The 20,798-nt window shown below is 42.3% G+C and overlaps 1 protein-coding gene across 1 annotated transcript in view; it reads left to right on the top strand.

Moving 5' to 3' along the window:
- The window catches only part of SDK1 (sidekick cell adhesion molecule 1), a 383,801-nt gene that overhangs the window by 252,837 nt on the left and 110,166 nt on the right, over positions 1–20,798 (top strand). The window contains exons 14-17 of the mRNA XM_053957811.1: positions 4,620–4,756; positions 11,395–11,542; positions 12,387–12,527; positions 15,961–16,142. Coding sequence (XP_053813786.1) covers positions 4,620–4,756; positions 11,395–11,542; positions 12,387–12,527; positions 15,961–16,142 — 608 coding nt within the window. The remainder of the gene's footprint in view (positions 1–4,619; positions 4,757–11,394; positions 11,543–12,386; positions 12,528–15,960; positions 16,143–20,798) is intronic.

The following is a 20,798-nucleotide window of genomic DNA, read 5'->3' on the forward strand; positions in this document are numbered from 1 at the left end:
TTTCAGTTCCCTTTCATCAGAGAAAGAGCTATTATTGTTCTGTCTTCTTCAAAAGCAGGAGAGGGGAGCTAACCACTTATAATAAACCCCAGTGGGTTGCCAGGAATGCAGAGTATTGCCTTTGTCAGCCATCTATCCATGAATTTGGATACCCTTTTTACTGGACTATTTATAATTGCCACTTCTTCCAATTTCTTCCCAATATATCCCATTAAAAAAATATTGCTAAAATGAAAATCACTATGACCAATGCAGTGTGAGGTAAAAATTATGTTCAATTACAAATGTAACTTGATACAGATCCCACATCCCTTGGTTCCAATTGCCCATCTCTTCTCCTTTCTCCAGGGAGAGAAAGAAGAAGGAATGTCAAACTTGAAAATATATTATTCTTTCCTCACTGGAAAGAAGGCTTCTATTTATTTTTCCAAGCTCTCTATTGAGATGTCATCCAAGACTCAAGGTTCACTGCTGAGTCTGAGTGCACTGATACTCAAAGGAGAAATATTGCCCAGAAATGCATTTGGAAATAAATGCCATTGTGTCTGTTTGTCATTGAAGCCATAGCAGGAATGTAGATGTTTTCAGCAAAAAGAAAGCATAAAATTCAAACCTCTTTCCCAAGTCATCTCCAGATCTGAGCAGATTGAAATGGGAAATAAATCTGTGCACTCTGGAACTCGGCAACCCTTTAATTCCAAAAATTCCCCTTGTTACAGACCTGTGAGAGAAGAAAAGCCTCAAAACTCGGGGCTGCCTTGCAGGAATTGGAGAGGATTCTTTTGCGAGAGAAACTGCAAAGTCCTGAGCAACAGTTGCCACGTTTGTTAATTTAAACCATGATAAACTTTTACCAGCAGAGCCATCAGGGCTGAGTGCTGCCTTCCCTGCCTGCCTCAGCCCAGTGCTGTTATCAGCCCTGGCAGATGAACCACCTGCTCCTGAGCAGACCCTGCCTGCTGCACCTCTCTGAGGGAGTCCATTATAAAATAGGAGCAGGGCTTTTCAGAACCTGACAAGAAAACTTGTTTAATCTCCTGTGCCTTTTTAGTAATCCCCTCTTCAGTCACAGTCTCTCTAATTACCTGCTGTTGGACCATTTTTCTCAGAAGTCTCTCCAAACCGTGTCTGGTTTATTTTTCTCAGCAAATAGTCTGCTTTTAGCTAATTTTATAGAACACTCTGTATTTGCTGAGTGAATTTTTCAGCGGCCCTCTGGCAGTGATGAGCTGACTCAAAACATTAGGGTTTCTGTTTTGAGCATGTATCATTTGCAGCTGGCTAATATTTCTCTCCCAGATTGTCACAATGACTTCATATTCTTTTCTTGCAAATGCACTACGTTAATTGCTTTGTCAGAGTTCCCTCAGGTCACCTTGGTGGCAATGCCATTAACCCTGGGGTTATCTATCAATTACAGATTTTGAAGTGTCCATGCACATATTTTGCTATCACATAAAATAAGTTATGGAAAACTTGCCTCCATGCAACTCTTCAGCATTAGAAAAATGAGGTTTTAAGATACTCTATATTGAAAAACTTCCATATATTTCCTGTTGGGGCTTCAGTGAACAAAAGATAATGATGGAACTACACTTTGCATGTCTGGTCAAGGTCTGTTCTGTGCTCTGGGTGTTTTTCCTCTAAACCTCATCCACTTTCTTGGTGCTGACCAATTCTAGTCTGAGGTCCTCCTCACCCTGAGAAAGGGTTGAAATTAGAATTCTCTGCAATAATTTCTTGGGTGTTGGAAGCAAGGAAAAGTAATCCTCTTAAAGGAAAAATAGAAGCAACTATCTCTTTGGGGAATGTGAATATTCATGATGGTGGTACAGGTCTCATTTATCATCCCTTCCACAGGGTACATGGTAGCAAATGAGAAGGAGACAAAGTGAAAGTGCATGCTAAAGTAGAAATTACTACTTTTTAATCTCTGTTTTTGCATACTACAATGGGAGAGGTACACTCCTGTGCTGAAATGTCTTTGGAGCTTTAAATATTCATTTCTGTCCAGGTGTGTTTCTTAGGCACTTGTTCTGCCTGCCTCGAGGGGCTTAAATCTGTGAGCACCATCTGTTGCTGTTCAGCATGGACACGTTTGGGTAAAGACAAACCCAATATTTGTGATATCTGTGGATAGGGTGTCCTGGATGGAGGCAGCAGCTCACGCTACTCAATCTCTGTCTGAACAGAAAGTGCCCATTTCCCTTGTGCTGCTGCTGATTGTCCTTGTCAATCTGAGAAAAAAAGTCTGCTAAACCCAAATTCTAAGCAAACAAAACTCCAGGTTTTAACCCAGTCTATGCATTTAAAAAACAGGGAAACTTTTTCAAAAGTCTTCTGAGTCTTGTGCACTTGAAAAAAGAGCCCAAGCTTTAAGTCTTGCTTCCCAGAAAAGCTGATACATGGGGATAATCTGCTGTGAGCTTCCCCTCAGCCATTCCTCTCACACTGCTGCTTCTGTGGCCATCATCTTCCAGGAGGAGCTGGAGCCTCTCTGAGCTCTTCCCCACAGGGACTGGTGATAAATGAAGTGGGGACTGGGACTCGTGTGAGCCATGTAGCAACAAGACGTTTCACTCTTCCCTTCAGTAATTACCTTTGCCAGCTTAATCACAAAAACTTTTCCAACCAGCTTGCCTAGGACATAATGATAAATTGTGGTGGAGGTTTAATGTTTATTATAATTTAATGTTTCATTCAAAATTAAGCAGCACACTCCTGTAGTCCCTGGGTAAATGGCCATATCTTACACCCCCACACTTTCCAGTGACAGCCACGCTCTGTCTCCCAGGTCAGCTGCCCTCCTGCTTTGTTTCCAGGTTCCCCTCTTCCCTAAACGTGTTTATCCAAAATTTCACCGTGCCATGTTCAAAATCCACTCCCTTTGGGCCCACACATGATTTTTGTTTGTTTTAGCCCCAAAGTGGCCATGTCTGAGCTGTCAGTGCACGCCCAGAAAGGAGTGAGAACAGTCAACTTAAACTCCTCACCATCAAGGCATCTCAAGCAAGCGATTTAATGAAGTTGAGATCTGAATCACACCCGGAGGTGTCATTCCATGTTTACTACAGAAAGAGCCTGGGGTCACCGTGCTGCTAATTTGGTTCTGCGTTTAAAGTCAAATGAGATGAGACAAGGCTTTGAGTCTCAGGTTTAGCCTTAGGAAATATCAACCCCTCTTGCCTGGAGAGAGGTGGGCAGGGAAGTGCTTTCTGCTTCTGGTGCCTCATTAGCTGTGTGTTTTTCTTGCCACTCTTTGGCTCTTCCAGCTTTTTTTTTGGGTTTTTTTTTTTTTTTGATGCTAACTCCAGAGTGTGTATCCATCAGAAACGCCTAAACAAAAGCATTCACGGCTTAACAGAAAAATAATAAAACTATTGTCTGCCTCTCCATATGTTCCTCAATCTTCCAGTAGAAACAGAAATCCAGGACATATTTATTGTTCTGGCTTGGCGCCAGAGCCTGTATTTATTTTGGTGAGTGGCTGAGGAGTTGCGGTTTTTAAATAACTCTGAGTCTTCAGTGGCAAAATACATCACAAGCAGGAATTGCTGCGTTTTTAATTTAAGCATGTGAGTGCCCTCTTGGCTTTCTGCTCTGGCCTGAGCTGTGGAAGGGTCACCCTCAGCCTTCCTGGGGAGGAGGGCAGATTGAACGGGTAAAAACTGGCCCTCCCTGCTTTTCCTTCTCTCCGAAATCCTCGTTCTCCTTAGGAACCAGGATGATAAGGAGCAAAAATCATGCTTAAGTATAATGCTGAAGGGCTTTTATCTCTTAAAACACATCAGCGTTTAAGGGTTGCAGCAGAATTTAGTGTTCTCACTTCACCATGCAGCTCCCACTTTCAGCCAATGGGTACAAATGAAATGTTTTTCCACAAATTTCCTTTATGTGTAGAAATTACACATTTTAATTGAGCTGCTGTTTTATTTTTGTTTTTGAAATGTTTTATGTTGTATTTCCATGGGGTTTCTGCAGGCATTTTCACTACATTTTCTGGTTGGGTGCTTCCAAAAAAATCCTTATTATAGGGAGGAAGGATTCTACCCATGACAGGATAAGCCTGAATCCGTGAGTAAATCAAGCTGTTCTGTAGCCTAAGAATACATATGGTAATTTTGATTAGTTGCTCTGTGTGGATAGTGTCAATGTCTTCTGCTTCCTTGAGTATGAAAAATTCCATGTTAAATCATATCTCCCATGTGTTTTACTGTTTATACGTATCACTTCTGTCACATTGTAGGACATCATTGTAAGACAGGAGAAAAAGTGAGAGAGGAAATTTATTGACCAATTTGCTCGGTCAAAAACGGGATGAAATTTGGCTTTTTGCCACATTTAGCGACATGTCCATTAGCTGTTCTATACATCAGCCTTGAGACCTTCAGCATAAATTTTTTTCCCCCCTCCAAAGAGGATAAAATTGTGAAGAATTCCAAGATGTCTATAATTTATTTAATTGTACAATAGCTGCTGGTGGTTTTATATCCATCATCACACGGGGCCGATGTCGCCTGCCTTTAACTGCCTAAAAGACTGGAGCTGGATGAAATATAGATTAATTTTTCTGTGCTGGTTTATTTTTTTTCCCTTCTCTTACCCTTTTTCCTCCATAGAGAGCTGCCTCACTCCCCTCAGAACCTCATGGCCACCCTGAACTCCTCCTACAGCCGCAGCGTGGTGCTCTCCTGGGTGCGCCCCTTCGACGGCAACAGCCCCGTGCTCTACTACGTGGTGGAGCTCTCTGAGAACAGTAAGTCAAATACCTCTCAGCCTCATGGTGTTCTTAAACCATTCCTTCAGACTCACCTCTCCCCAGAGCTGCTGACAAAATGCTGCTGCAGTTTGCCTAAGCCTGCACAAAGGGGTTTTACACTCGGGTGTTTGCACGCTGAAAGAGGGGAACGACAAAGAAGGCTGAGATGGAGGGATTTATTTATAGGAAAGGATGAGTTCCACCTCTAGTGTTGCCAGCCAGACTTGAGGCACAGCAGCTCATTCCTCAGTACAACAGCATTAGTCAGTTTGTTCCTTCCATGGCTTTTTCTCCAGTTTCGTGGATTTCTTGGTGCATTCAGAGCCCCAGTTCCACCTAAAAGATGCAGACAGGGGGATAATTCAAGGAACTGATAGTCTGTCAAAGGAGCAAACCTGGATGTCAAGAGGAGCTGCTGTCCTACCTCTCTGTGGGCTCCTATGTTTTCTCTGCTTTCTCTGGATTCTCATTTTACACCCTTCCTTTAGGTAGGTGGTTGAGAATGCTTGAGTGCAATCCAAATATCTGACTTCCTGCATTACAAACCTGGGCATTGGGAATTGCAACTTGCCAGTTTTATCACTCTGTACACCAGGCCCTCCATGGCTCTCAGTCTGCAAGGTTATTCAGGGATATTGCTAATGCCTCTTGAGGATTTGATGGAAAGATGAGGGTATATGGAAATCGGTCACCTTGGCAATACTTTCTAATCTCTATCACCCTAGGAGCTGGAAATCCAAGCTGAACAATTGATTCTTGATGAAAAAATTAAGAGCATCACTTTTTGTGACATGTGGAAATTAGTTACTGTATAACTGAATGCGAAACAGTTCTGATTTCTGATTATCTGGAGAGCAGCAGTTTGTTTTGCCACACTGAGAGCTTGAGGGGAAACTTGAGCTTCAGATCACATACCAGCCTTTTGCTTTGCAGGCTGGAGTGCATAACTTCTCAGATGTGGAGGTGATGTGGAGGTCCCAGAACCAATGATCTTGACCACTGTTAAGCAAAGTGCAGGTTTCTAATCCTAGCAGAAATCCAAAGTCATGCCCAGGACTGCTGCCCTTAAAATAGTTATTTTCAATCAAAGACTCTGGATCTTTTTGTTACAAATGAGTAAGAAAATCCATGATCCTGCACTCATACTCCTTCTCTACCTTTTTATCACCACCTTCCTTTTTATTTTCACTCTTTTCTCCTTCCCTCCCATAGCTACAGGCCAGTAACTGCCTGTTTTTCTTCTTTTCCTTCCCTGGTCTTTTGCCCAAAGATGTTTCCCTTCTGCTCCTTGTTTCCCAGTGGCTTTGTTGATGACAAGTTAGTGAAGTCCCAGTCTGGGAACATGATGCAAAGGTCCTAGAGCTGTATTTGCACAGAGAAAGCACAGAGGTGGCAGAACATGTGCACTTGGATGCTGCAGTGGGCTGCATCGACTGGGACAAGTCCCTGAAAGAAAAGGCAGCTCATTCAGTGCCAGGAGAATTATGGAATTGTTTCAATTGGAAGGGACCTTGAAGATCATCTCAATCCATCATCTTTCTTTTGTCATGGAGGAGTTTGGAAGGTCTTCAAGTCCTTTCTACCAAGGATGCTTTGCAGTTGTATAGGAATGGGGTAGATGTGCCATCATTTTAGAATTAATTCACTGAAATTTGTCAAAGGCTCAGCCAAAATCAACAGTGGATCTTTGGAAAGCATGCACACAGCCCCTGAGAACACCACAGGGTCCTGTGAACCACTGCTCACTCTGTGATAGATTAAATAATTTTGGCTGATGTCATTGCAGTCTGCCACTGAGAGAGTCATTGTCCCAAAGCACAGGTCTGTGTCCTGCCACAGCTCAAAGCTGCAAAAGCCAAACACAGGCCAGGTTTGTTGTGAACTGAACATCTTAACTCCCAGATATATCCCAGGTCTTGCTGTCCTTTACATTTTTGTCTTTATTTACTTTGCCTTTATGTGCAATGCCCACAGAAGTAGAACAGGGAAGAATCTGAGCCCTTGGATATTCCACTGTTGCTGTGCTCTCTTGTTCCATATTTACAGAACACTACAGCAATGTCAGCAGTGACTTTGGTTTGGAACACCGACTGAAACGTCTGCACACTGACACTGGCTTGTTTTGGTTTCTATTTTCCTGACGTGTTTGTTATTCAGGGTTATTTTGATCTCAGCAGTGTGTGGTTAATATTTAGCTTCTCCAGACCTCCTGCTCCTCTGGAAACCATCACCTTCCCTTTCTTCCCAGCCATCCCAAGCACTGTTTGTGCACAAAGCTGGCATTTGATGTTGTGTAGGTATAGCTTGGCCTGGTATGACTCTGCAGAAACTCTTTGCTTTTCAAAGACAATTTCTGTCTGGGATTTGTGCTGCAGAAGGAGTGACTGTCAGGGAGACAGGGAACACCCTCCACGAGCTCTGTCACTGCACAACAGAGCAATGCACCTCCCATCCCAATCCCTGTTCACTTTCAAATGTGAAGGAGGGACACCAGAATTAGGGTTTATTTTCCAGTCAGCAATGCTGTGCAGATTTTGTTCTTAGTTCTGTGGAGTTTGAATGTTTGGAGTTGGAGTGTTTTGGTTACAGGTGCTGAAAAGTAGCCTTGTTTTGTTGCATTTTTTAGGTGTTTTGTTTTGGATAACTCTCTCACAGCTTTAGGACCCATGGTAGGTTTTGAAGCACTTACCATCAATGGATACACAACAGTGTCTATTGCAGAGCAATAGCTGAAGAGGATTCAAAATAACAAGTATAAATTTCAGGGGTTTAATTACCAGCTGCATTAGAGGGAGGCGTGTCACTCCACCTGGCATGGATTAGAACTCCTTTTCATTAATATCAATTCAGTAAAGAGATACAAAACCCTTATTTTAATTAGCAGGAAGAAAACAGTGGCAGATCATGCACATAAATTGCTGGGAATATGAACGACTCTAGCCACCTAATTTTTAAAATTAATGTATTTGGCACAGTGCAATAATTCTCAAAATACAAGTATTCACAGTAGACTGTGTCTGTGGGTGACTTGAGACATATGGCCTTAAACATTTGGGGGCAAATTTATAATCTAATTTGAAAAACACAGTTCCAAGGAAACACAGTCATTAAGTATTCCTGCCCACAGAGTCAAGAATGTGAACCTTGATTTGAAATAGGATTTTCAAATAAATAGTACCATGCATTGCTGTCATTTGCACTAATATAATTTTGGATGTTTCATGACCTGTTTAGCCCCATTGCAATTTACCTCAGAATTCCAATGAAGTGTCTTCATGGAGTTAGGAGGGGATATGCTTATTTTATTCCAAAGAGGTTTAGACTGAAGAAATTAATCAAAAAAAATATTCTGAATAGTCTTTTAACTGAAAAAATGAATTAAGTCTTATAGAATTCTGCTGAGAACAATTAAGATAAAAGCCCATTTTTGTTTTATTGTATTCTGGGATATCTATGCTGTGCGAGGTGATGATATAACTCAGATTCATCATGTTGTGCTAATGAGGAGATAATAAAAGCTCCTGTGGAAAGCATCTCTACATGCTTAACTAAAACCTATTGTCACCCTGAATTTGGAAGGAATATTCAAATGGCAAATATTGAACTCATTGATAATTCTTTGCAAAACTCAAAGTAAAACTGCATTGTCATTATGATTGTGACTCAGATCTAGATATGATAATTTTAAAAGATACTTTTTTTCAGGCCACTGGTAGACCTTGTGTGGGTCCTACCAAACAAAGGGTGAACCATTTAGCTTTCATTTGGATTTTTTGCAATATCATATTGCTACAAAGGTTTGAAAGATGAATTCAGTGTATTGCAGCAGTACAGCAAGTTCTGATGCTGCCATTTATGCAAAACCCCCTGGAGAAGGAAAGAGATGGAAATGTGTTCCAAACCTGCAAAAATCAGTTTTCTGCAGTAGATCTGATCGGTAATATCAAATTAGAAATGATTTTTTGGGGAAATTGCAATTAATGCATGAACTGTAGGGTAGACAGGGAAATAGAGTAGAAATGCCTCTTGGCACACAGCCTGAGTTATTGAACGCATCACAAGCGCATCCAAAAATTCATGACAGAAAAAAAAATGTCATTTCTAAAACCCCAAAATGACATTGTAAACCAGAGAACAGCCTGTGAGATTCTTCATTTCCAATAAATTAAGCTGGAGAGGCAATCAGAGTTAATTCAGAATGCCCAATATTTGTACGACGACGGACAGCTCAACATGGAAGTTGTTCAGACAGCAGCAATTACGGGGGAAGAGCAGCAGAGCCCAGAGTATGTTCTGGGCAGCTTAAGTTAAATGAAGGATTAGCAGAGTCTGTTCAGTCTAACAGAGACTTTTTTAATAGTTTGACCTGGCAAGTCTTTTGTCACCATGGAGCTTCTCCAGGCTTCCTGGGACAGGTGAGTGACAGCCATCCCTGGAGGACAGGAGAGGCAGTGTTGAAAATTTTATGGCATGTTTCCCTTGTCAGAATTGCTCTTCTCCACAGTGAAAAGAGCTTCTGTGCAATCCTGGGGTTGGTTGTGTTTATCTAAAGAGGGAGATCCATTTTTTTGGAGTGTTTTGTTTATTGATTGTAAAAAAAAAAAGAAAAATTTGACATTTAAATTTTAAAGATACTCTGCACATTCAGTGTATCCAGTGCTCCAGGAGTGAGCAAATGCTCCCTGAACCACCCTCCTCTCTGAATCAGAGTGCCCAGGAGATGAATAGGCTTCGTTTATATTAGTTTCCAGTTTAATCTCTCTTCCTGCCAGATCTTTTATCTTCTACCAGGAGAGGAAAAAGAATTAATAAAGTATTCTACAGATGCAGCATATAAACAGAGCAAAGCCCCAAGGTGCTGAGGAGATTAATAGGGCCTGTTGTTGAATCAAACTGCTCACTACATTGAGCTGCTTGGGTTAAGCACTCTCAGGTGGTGTTTACACTGGCAGTAAACAAATTAAATGCTCTAGGAAACGGACCACTGCCCAAGTAGCTCATACAAGGGTATTTCACTCCCTTCTTGGTGTCTGCTCTTCCATTTTCCTCAGGAAGTTCCTTCAGGCAGTGCACTAGGTCAGCCATACCTTAACTCCAGCTTCCCTTGGTTTGTTGCTGTGCACTCTGGCTGTAACAAGGCTGTTTGAGAATCTCAAGGGAAGCCTGTAAAAATTCAGAAGGAACTAAGGTGCAAAAAAGTCTGAAGCAATGCTTTTCTAGATGGCACAGGTGTGCTTCCTCTAAGAGCTCTCTAAAAGAAATCCAATGTTCAGCTAAGATAAATTGACATCAAGATCTTGCAGCCAAAGTGGCTGCTGGTAAATCAACAATTGGCAAGGACAGACCTTCACTGCTGTGCAAATGTCCCTCTCCAGCATTCCCAGTATTCTGCTGTGTCAGTTTTCCTGTTAAAAAAGACTTCGTTCTGGCAAGGCCCTTACTGGAATAAATACATTTGGAGTAATTTGAAGATGCAGTGTTTATAGCCCAACTGGCATCACACCCTAGAGGACTTGAACTTGCTAAGGAATCTGCCAGAAAAGCACAAAATGAGTGGCTTCTGTCTTGGTGTGAAGTTTAGCAGCCTTCCACGTTTGGGACATCTCATCTTCACTTTCAGGCAGACGTTGAGTTGACCTGCCAGGAGCCACGATGCACTTCTGATGAGCAACATGCACAGATAACGTTGCCAAAATCTACAGTGAGCTCCTCAGCAATTTCCAGAAGTGTTAGTAATTTTGAGCAGGGAGCATGAAAACAGCTGGTATTATTTAAAAACTGAACAAATCTTCAAATTGGCTGATTCCATTGCTGTACTGTTGCAACACAGACCAAATGTCACCTCTCTCTGACTATTTCAGTCATGACATCAGGGAGAATATGTGACACCAGGCTATGGAGAGAAGAAATCAGAATATTTAATTTTCAACATGTTTCATTTCTGACCTCTTTGAAAACTTGTAAATGTAATTTGGGCATCAGAGGAGCTTGATATGGCAAGAATATGTGAACTGACAGCGAGGGGTTTAGAGTGCTGCCAGGGCTCTTTCTACCAGGGAGTCTTCCTAGGACAATTAGACTCCATGCCGAATAATGTCACTAGGAAAAAAAAAAAATAAGACTGCAGACACGTAGAATCAGCAGCTGAAGTTTTCTCAGGTCTTGCAGCAAAGGGCTGATTTGGCAGAGAGAGTCACGCTTCTACACCTGCTTGCAAGCTGGGTAGGAAGATATTCCAAACTGACTGTGAATTTCATTAGAATCCTTCCACCAGAGCCACTCATGGGTGTGGTGGTGTGATGGCCTGCCAAACAGATGGGTTGTGAAATACACAGCCCATCTGTCTTTATCATGCTTGTTTCCTCTTTTATTAAAATGTTAATGAATATAGTTTTTATTTATTATGCCATGACATGTGCAGCATCACTTTCCAGTAGACAAATGTGCAATCTGCATAACCGTGTGGGCTGACAGGAAGGTTTCTTCTGCTGAAAAGAAACTTCTTCCCAAAGTTCCTCTGAGGGAAGCAAGCACGAAGAACCCTGAGCAGTCAGAGGCATTTTCTCACTTCTGCAGGGCTTTTGACAAGCACTTTAATCTTTTTTCTTTCTTTCCCATGCTAATTTTTCCAACAGATTCTCCCTGGAAGGTTCACCTGTCAAACCTTGACCCAAAGATGACCGGTGTCACTGTGAGTGGCCTCACCCCAGCCAGGACCTACCAGTTCAGGGTGTGTGCAGTCAACCAGGTGGGAAAGGGCCGCTACAGCACCGAGACCAGCAGGTAACAACAGTCAGTGTCTGTGTGCTGAAGGGACAGCGACCTGGGGAGGGGGAAATGCTGCTTGGCAATGAAGGAATAAAATAATCTCTTGCGCAAAGATTGGGAGATGGAGAAGCTGCCATTTCCCAGGTCTCTGCAGAGTGCCCTGCAGCTGGCAGGAGTTGGGGATGATGGCATTTGGGGGATGCAGGAGATCAGCACATCATGGGAGAGGTGTCCTCATATTCCAGAGTATCAGTTGAGCAGAATCTTGGAAATTACATTTTGCTCTTATGCTAAGCCCCAGCAGTTAGCCCGGGCAGGAGCACAGCTCTCACCCTGTCATGGCAATGTCACTTCTGGAATTTACCCAGATGTGACAGAGAAGGATGACTTCATCATATTCAGTTTCAAACGCATCCCCCTTCTCCGTGAAGAAGCTTGCTGCAAGCTTGAATTGCAGAACAGCTGAACTCTAAATGGCTTTTTCAAAATGTAGGAGTTTGATATGAAAAATATTGAAAGAGCTGAAAGAAACAATTTGGAAGGAGTCACAGACACTGGACCCAAGCTCTTACTCATTCAGGCTTGTAATCTTTTTAAAGAGTTGTAGCAGCCTGGGTGATTCCAAGAGAATAGGGTTACCTCAGCTGTCTGTCTTGTTGCTTGCTTAACTGATTTCCTATTATGTTGATTTGTTGTAACTATTTCATGCATGTCTTCAGCAGTTTGATCAGCATTATATTTCTTTCTAGTCATCAGACTGTGATAACAAAGAGTGCTTCACTTGGAGTGGATACAGGAAATAGACTGTTATTTATGATTTCTTTCAACGCTCATGTCCATCACATTCTTTTGTACTTAGGTTGATGCTCCCTGAGGAGCCCCCCAGTGCCCCCCCTAAAAACATCGTGGCCAGTGGGAGAACCAATCAGTCCATCATGGTCCAGTGGCAGCCTCCTCCTGAGAGTGAGCACAATGGGGTTCTTCATGGCTACATCCTAAGGTAAGTCCTTTCTTAACCTGGAAATCCAGAGATAGGTCCAAGTGTGCACAAGGGAGTTCAAATGGTGACTTAAGAGTGTAATAAAAGGTATCTGTAATTGAATTAAAGATATTAGTTATTGTTTGCAAATGCTCAGGCTGCCCTGATTTGTTAAATGTGAGAAAACAACAAGAGGTCACAAGGGTGCAGCCACTTAAATTCTGGCTTGTGTGTCCTAGAGAGTCTGAGGGCTCCATCAGCTGCTCCAAAGGACCTGCTCCCTGTGGAGACTCACAGCATCCTTTTATTCCATTTTCAAAGGGAAGTGAAGCTCCAAGTAATGCAAGTGTTCACATGGGAGGCTGGTACAGTGCAGCCTATGCAGATGTATATTTGCTTATTACAAGCTCAGCTCCCTGCTCAAAAGGTTAATTAAATTTATCAAAGACACAACAGGGCTCCTGCCTATGGAGGAGCAGTAAAAGAATCAATAAACTTCAGTTTTGTGCCAAACAAAATGGAGAGAGGGAATGACAGATCAGATGTTTCGTGGCAGACCTTGGTTTGGTTTTGAAAATCAGCCAGTTGAGTAAGATCCTTTCAGCCCTGTCTGTATTTATTAATGAGAAACCCATTCAGGCAGGTAACTGGGAATCCTGCACCCATCCAGTCTGGCTGCTTACCCAGGATTCATTGTCTTAGAAAGGCTGATGCCACTTGAGAGACTTTGCAGAGCATTTCCCTTAGGTGATTTTTTGGGACTCTGTATTCACTCCTATACCCAAATCCACTACAGTTTACTGCTCATTTGGCATCCTCCACACTCTGCAGTGTTAGGGCCACACCTCTAGTGAGGGAGGCATTTTTTGTGGGAAACTCCCAGCCCATTACATATTTCCAAGTGATGGTTACAGCCTCCTGTAGGCAGGCTGCTGACATTTTTAATACAGTGTCCTCCAGAAGTGTAAAAGATAACTAAATGCTGCGGTTTAAATGCCAACATCCTGTTCAAGCTGTGCTCTGACTTTTGCTGGCATGGATGGAAAGGCTTTTGTCATGCTAAGAGGGTTGGTGTGCTCCCAGAATAGCCCTGGGAAGTTCCCTCTGTCTGCAGGCAGAGTTGAGTGTGTTCATCTCCCTGTCACCTGCACAGAGCCCCTCAGCAGAGGTGAGCCCCTTGTGCAAGAGCTGTTGGTACAAGGTTTTAGGGCTGGGCTCAGTTTACAATATTTTCTCATCCATCAGTGAGGAAAGATCCTTTAACTTCTGCCTGCAGATAGACCCTTGTCTGGAGTCTTGGGTTCCCATCTGCCAGGGGTGCAAACATTCTTTATGCAATTCTTCCTTTCAAATTAGTCTGCTCAGTGGTAGGATTAGTTCCTCAGTTATTGCCAGGGAGTCTTTCCTAGTCTCAGCATTAAGTCCTTTAAAAAGCAATCCCACAGGCTCCTACTTCTGGCAATCTGTGCTGTTTTCCCCATATAGCATTTCCAATAATGTTTAGCTTTGGTACTTTCTACAGTATTTATCTGCATAATTGATCTCTGACCTTGCTGGAACATCTCTTTCCATTTTAATAGTGCTCATATTCATTATGCTCAATTTGTGAACATTTTTGGTGTCTTACTGCTTTGTCTTGACAGCAGAGCAGAGAAACCATTTATTCAACAGGAATTTAAGATTATCACATAAAAGCACAAGTATCCCAGGTAATAAAACCAGGCTGTTCTTCCCAGTTGAATTATATGGTCACAGCAATATCCACTGAAGAACAGTGTTCCTGCACTGATTTCTGCAGAATCAGGGTATAGCAGAATGAAAAGCACCAGCCACCCCAGAGACCCAAAGCTCCAGACATGCAAGATGCTAAATTGATGGAACACCTGAACTTTAAAAGTGAAGGTGCACTGCACAAGTCATGTGGAGTATCCGTCAAAGTCCATGGTGAGAAAAATCATGAAGACGTGACATTTCTGAACTGGCCTCCTTCCTCTGCCCTTTTTCTCACTGCCAATATTGCATTTAGGGGTCTGCCATGCTAACAGCATAACAGATTAAATCACAGGAGCACTTACACCTTGTCTGCTGGGCAGGGGACAGAACATTGCTGCACTAAGAACTGACTTGCCAGGGAGCACACACTCTGCACAGGAGAGAGAGAGAGAGAGAGAAAGGGGGAGCAAGACATTCAATCAGCTCAGCTGAGGGCTGGTATTTCTTTATTTCCATTTATATTTCGTAAATGGGATCACACCAGTGTAACATTACAAATACTAAGTGTGCTAAAGGATGGTCAGGCAAGCAGCAGAAAATAGAGAGGTCAGTGATTAAGAACTGATCTCTTTATAGGAAGATTTTAGAACAAAAATCTCTGGCTGAAACGCATGAAGTTGTCTAGTCATGAACATTGCACCGATTTTACTTAGATGAATTTAAAATGTCTCTGTAAGATGTCGATAAAATTGTTCTGTGTCAATAAACTTCTGGTGATTGCAGTGAAGCAAAGGATGGGTAAGTGTATAAAAGTTGTGTGGTGAATAAAAATACAAATGTTTCCATGTTTGTCTTTTTCCTGGAACAGTAATGCCTTGTGTCCCTTATTTGGCCTCTGTTTTTTTGACTTTTTGTAAATTAGCATATTGTGAGCATTCACTGTACTGCTTTCCTAAAGGAAGGAAAACAAACAGTATTATTCACATTCACAGATTTGCAAGGTTTGTTTGTTTTCTGTAATCTAGTTCTTTACTGTAGTTTGTTGGCCTGAAGAGACACATCAAAGGGGCTCTGTTTTCTGGAATATAGTTTTTACATGAGAAAATATATTTGGTATTTCAGCAGAAAGAGTTTCAGGATATTTATCACCCACCTGTGTTTGACACAGACCTTCTCCTGGAACTCCAGTGCTTACCCAACCCTTCAGTCTCAACGTATTCAATCCTTATTTTAATTATTCTGTGAAGTAAATTCTGGTGGAAGCCAGGGGTGCCAGTGGCTGAGATTCCAGGAGGTCAGAGCCCTCTGAGCTCTTCCTTTTCAGATTTCAGAAGTGAAGGAAAAAAAACAATTTCTCAGGCTGATTTACAGCAGCACTCTGATAAAAATCACATCTGGGCTATTTTTTGTACTAAATCACAGGTTTTACTAGACAAGCCACATTTAAAAAGCTGTAATTTTTTCTGCAACCATAAAACAGGATAAAATACCCGTTTTGTTTAGCCCTGAGCCTGTAATCTCAGCGAGATCAGATTATAAATACTATAGTAGTCAAACATGATATGGTCTTATCAGGAGTTGCTCTGTTCCTCCTGATTATTTTTCATTATTCTTGGTAAAATTCTGCTGTAAAACTTTGCATATTGCCTGTTCACAAAGGAAGCTATTTTGCCAGCCAGGATATTTTTTCTCTAATTGGTACCATCTAATTAACCAGCTAATTCTTCTCCCCATATGGCAGGTATCGCCTGGCTGGCCTCCCGGGAGAGTACCAGTATAAAAACATCACCAGTGCAGAAGTCAACTACTGCTTGGTGAAAGACCTGATCATTTGGACCCAGTATGAAATCCAGGTGGCATCTTACAACGGAGCTGGGCTGGGAGCCTTCAGCAGGCCTGTGACAGAGTACACACTGCAGGGAGGTGAGCAAATCCCAGCAGCATCTCCTTGATCATCCCACAGCTTCCTCAGGGGATGTGCTGCCTGGCAATCCCCCCTTAGAACCCGGGAAATCAGTGGTCACTTCAGTCAAATTTGATAGACAGCTTGGAGCAGGAGGCACCTGCAAATTTCAAGTGCCTGGTCAGAGCCAAGTCTTTGCTCTATCTCTGTTGCAGAAAAAGCTGAGAGTGAAGTAAAAAAATTATCTGTTTTGTTGACCCTCGTGATGATGTGTTGGCACACTTGCAGGTCAGAGTCAGCTGCAGCAGAAGTAATAAATAGAAATGCTGATGAGAGCTGAGGTCCTGGGGAATGGATTTATGGGACCTGTGACAGGCAGGGGCTGAGGTTACCCTGCCAGGAGAGTTAGAGAAAATATGGCAGGGAATTGGTTTTATCATGGCCAAGGCATGCAAGATGCTGCATATGCAATATAGGAGATAGAGTGAACCAGCTGCATTAGTTCTGATAATCACAGAAAACCTTGTTTTAGAAATATGGAATAAATTGCAAGGAAAGTGTAGGGAGAGAAATACAACCTGTGGAGAAAGGGTTCTGAAGTATTTCAGGAATGGTGCAGATACTTTCAAAGGGGAAGATAAAATGATCTTTAAAGCCCTGATTTTTATGCTACAGCTCCTCCACACTTTTCTAAGTGCTTTAAGAAGAGTATAAATTACACCAACAAAAGGATATGTAATTACTTTTTACAACCAGTGTAAGACATGTTTACACCTCTAGATTGGTATAAAAATCTGTAGGATAATTAAGTGCCAGGTCCTTAAGGCTTCCATATATTCCCATAATTGCAGGGTTGTGCTGGATGCTGAGCACTGGACACTACATGGGCTCTACTTCATTGGTCATAAAACAATTATACTGTTTTAAAAACTTGCAGATTTACAGTGCATGAGTTAATTTTCAATCAGTGAAGAAGATGTTTGTTAATTGTTACTAGGAGTAGGTTATAACATGATTAGATACAGCTTGAGGTGTAGGGAGATCTTTAAGAACAGATTATTCATATGCAACACTAATTAACCACAACAACTAGGGAAAGAACTAACTATATTTTGTCTTAGGGCATGTAAAGTCTCATAGTTCAGAGGAGCCTAGGCACACTCAACCTCATTCTAGAAGTGTTTATAGCAGACCTTGAAATGTTTTTCTTGAAGTCTTCTCCCTCAGCCAGGATTAATGTTTTCTATCCCACTAAACACCCGAGCTCTGCAGAGAATTGGTTTGCCCACAGAATTTGAATCCCTTTTGTGATTATGCTTGTAATTCATTACCTTGTTTATTTGCACATTTTAAGCTATCATAGTACCTTAACCTTCCATCCATTAAGGCCCAGGTTTGGACTTCACACTCTTTTTTCTTAAACCCTGTAATTGACTCTAATTTCCCTTGATATTATGTGCAGTTATTATCATCCTTTATTGATTGGCTGTCTGTTGTCATTTATAAGGGTATAAATCCTCTGTTATAAATTAGGTGTAGTCAGTCCTGCATTCATGTTAATCAGCAAGAGTGTTTAGACTGCAGGCCAACCTGCAATGGCCTCTTTGGCTTCGTGCAATTCCTCAGTGCTGGGTAGACAGTAGAAAAACTGGATATTTCTGATTTATTTCATATTGGTATTTGCTAATAGCTGTTAATAACTACCTCATGCATGCTGCTACTTCCTGATGAACCTTGCTGGGTTCACCAAAGGTGTATGTCCTGTTTTAAAAAGAGTTTGAAGCTTTTTTTTTACATTTAGAGCTGAAAAGGGAGACTGGTTGGTATAAATACAATTTGAAACTGGATTAATATCCAGTCTCCATATGTAGTGTGCTACTGTCCAAATCTCTGCTCCGTTATGTTTATTGAGAAAAGACAGGGAAATCTAGTGACTGCTTCTTGCTCCAGAATGTTTTTCCTAAACCAAACTAGCAGGAGTAAGAAAAAGCCATGTGTAAAACTGCCTTGTAAATCATATTCTGATTTTCATATGAGCAGAGATAAATGTCAAAGAGACACACTCCCATCCATCCCCCTCTCCTACTACCACACCACCACTGCCTCTGCTCTGACATGCATTAAATGATGTGAGCTGTGCTGGCAAGGACCTGTCTGTCTGCAGATGAAAAATACCTCATACTCATCAAGTGTGCTGTGCAGGCAGAGCCTGGGAGGAAATGAACCCCGGGAGCAGATCAGCCCATTGGCAGGAGCACATCAGCATATTGGCACCTTTGTCATAGGGGGTATTGACTGGCCATATAAGCTGTGGATTTATACCAGGAGCTAGTCTATTAATCCCTTATTAGTCCTCTGGCATTGCTTTAGCCACTGAAAACTAATCAGCTGCTCCAAGCTCCTCAAAAATCACCAACTTCCAGAACACAGCCAAGCTGACGAGGTGCTGAGGGATCTGAACTTGCGGGAAACTGGTGCATAATGTCAGTGAGATAAAATGTCAGGAAGACTTACTGGCAGAACACTGAACATCCCAGCACGAGGGTCAGACAGGTTGACTGTCTCTAAAATCTTGAAAGTCTTTTCAGAGAGATATTCAGCCTAATCCTTTGATGCTCTGTATATATAGGTCTTTCTTCATCAGAGTTTCTCCAGCTGTTCCTTGCTTTGATGTTACTTTTCACAGGGATTTGTGCCAGCCCTCTGCATAGGGCAATTTTACTTATTTAAGCATTGTCCTGCAGGACTTCTCGTTGCCATATGAAAACCTGAAGTTTCCCAATACCTTTTCATGTAAGAACAGCTTTGTGAAGGTATAAACATCTTTTTGTGGTGACAATATTGTCTCTGCTCTGTACTATTGGGCATGTTTGCCTTTTTCTGCAGGTTGATTTGATAAAGCAGTAACTTCCACCCCTTACTTTGGGTCTGTCCCTTTTATCTCAATACCGTGAATATCTCTGAACTTCTCTCTCTTTGAAACACTCCCACCATGTCTTGTATTTAGGCAGGGCAAGGTTTACAAGTAGAGATATTTCTACCATTAGCCTCTCCACTGACATTAACCACTTCTGTTTCTGCTTTTAGTGCCATGTCTTTCTTTTGATGCATATCTCAAAAGCCAGTCTTATGTCCCAAAGTTCAGAGATCTCAGCATGTATTTGAACGTTGTTTAGTTTTCCCTTCTTTGTTGTGCATGGACACCTCGCCAGGCTAAGAAGCTCTAAGCAAAACCCTTCCTGAATAAAAGTTACCTGAGTAGTGAGTCTTGATGGTGGGGAAAGGATAAAAGCAAGAGGAGCCTGTTCAGCCAGGTCCAAAGAAGCTTCTTCCTCAGGCACTATGAGATGAATCAGAGAAGTGTGCATGACTGAGGTAGAAGAGCCAGAGGAAACCCAGTTAACTGAAAGCTTCCTGCTTTATGTAGGAAATAATCTTGAAAAAGGAATCCCTGACTGCAGAGTGTCCTCTGCAACCATTGACTTTATCTCAGTGAAAAGATATTTTCTTGGCAAAAATACCTTAAAGATCCTTTTTCACTTCCTTTGGGGAACCTCCCAACAGCCTTGGAGCACCCGTGGCCATTTTGGGCCCCACTGCTCCTGTGCAGAAGCAGGCTGGAGTTGTAGTGGCTGGGGGGATTTTATCTTGCTAGATGCAATTTGCCATCTATTGCTTTTATATTATTTTATTTTCAAATGATTTCACAAGGTGATGAAATTAGCAGTTGTCTCAGAGAGGCCCCTGGCCCCCAGCTCTTCATAAAGAAATAAAATCTTGTCTGTGTGAGAGACATGCAGGAAAGGAAGGAGGCAGTTCCCAGCCACAAGGAGCCCAGCTCATCGATTAGTGCCAAGTCTCACACTGCTGAATTTCAGAATTCACATTTTCAGATGTGTAGTGTTACAGAGACCACTTTAGGCACCCACTGCTGTTCAGAGCAGAGCCCAGAACACCAGCAGGGAGCAGAGGGGAAGAGCCTTCCCAGGAGGAATTACAGCTCCACATCCCCACCACTCCCTTGGGATGTGCAGCTCAGCACCTCGAGCTGGTGCATTGAAGGACCAACTAAATCCTCATCTAGAGGAAAACCTGCAGTTCCCTAAGCCTGCCTGAGACAGGCAAGCTGCCACCTCGAAGGTCAGGAGCTCCAGAGGAGCCTTTTTTCCAAGCCTGTGTTAAAGATCTATATTTAGGAGCAGGAGTCTGGCAGTCAGAATCTCCATGGGATTTCCATGCTGTTTGCACATGGCCAGAGACAGAATAATTCCATGTACACATATTTAACCTCCGTGCCTTGTCTCCTCTCAATTATCTTGTCAGTGAAACCCTTTTAATGGTTTTTATCTAGAGTGCTTCCGTGACCTTTTCTGCTTGGAATGCTGTACATTAACCCGCAGTCCCGGGGGCTGAGCTCTCTGCAGATTTCCAACCACATGAACTTTATCAGGAGGAAACTAACAGTTGGTTGTGTCTGACCAATTTGATCTGCAGCTCTGAGATGACTCCCAGATGGATCTCCAGTGTGAGATGGCTTTGGAATACTTGCAGACATGATGAAGTGCAGGTTTAAAAGCTGGGAGTGTAAATACTTGGGGATTACTCTTAAAACACCTGTTTGACATTGGCAGCTTCTGTACAGCTTGACAACAAATTTGTAGGAAGAGGACAGGTAT

Source organism: Vidua chalybeata, chromosome 16, assembly GCF_026979565.1.
Source record: "Vidua chalybeata isolate OUT-0048 chromosome 16, bVidCha1 merged haplotype, whole genome shotgun sequence".
NCBI classification, from domain to species: Eukaryota; Metazoa; Chordata; class Aves; order Passeriformes; family Viduidae; genus Vidua; species Vidua chalybeata.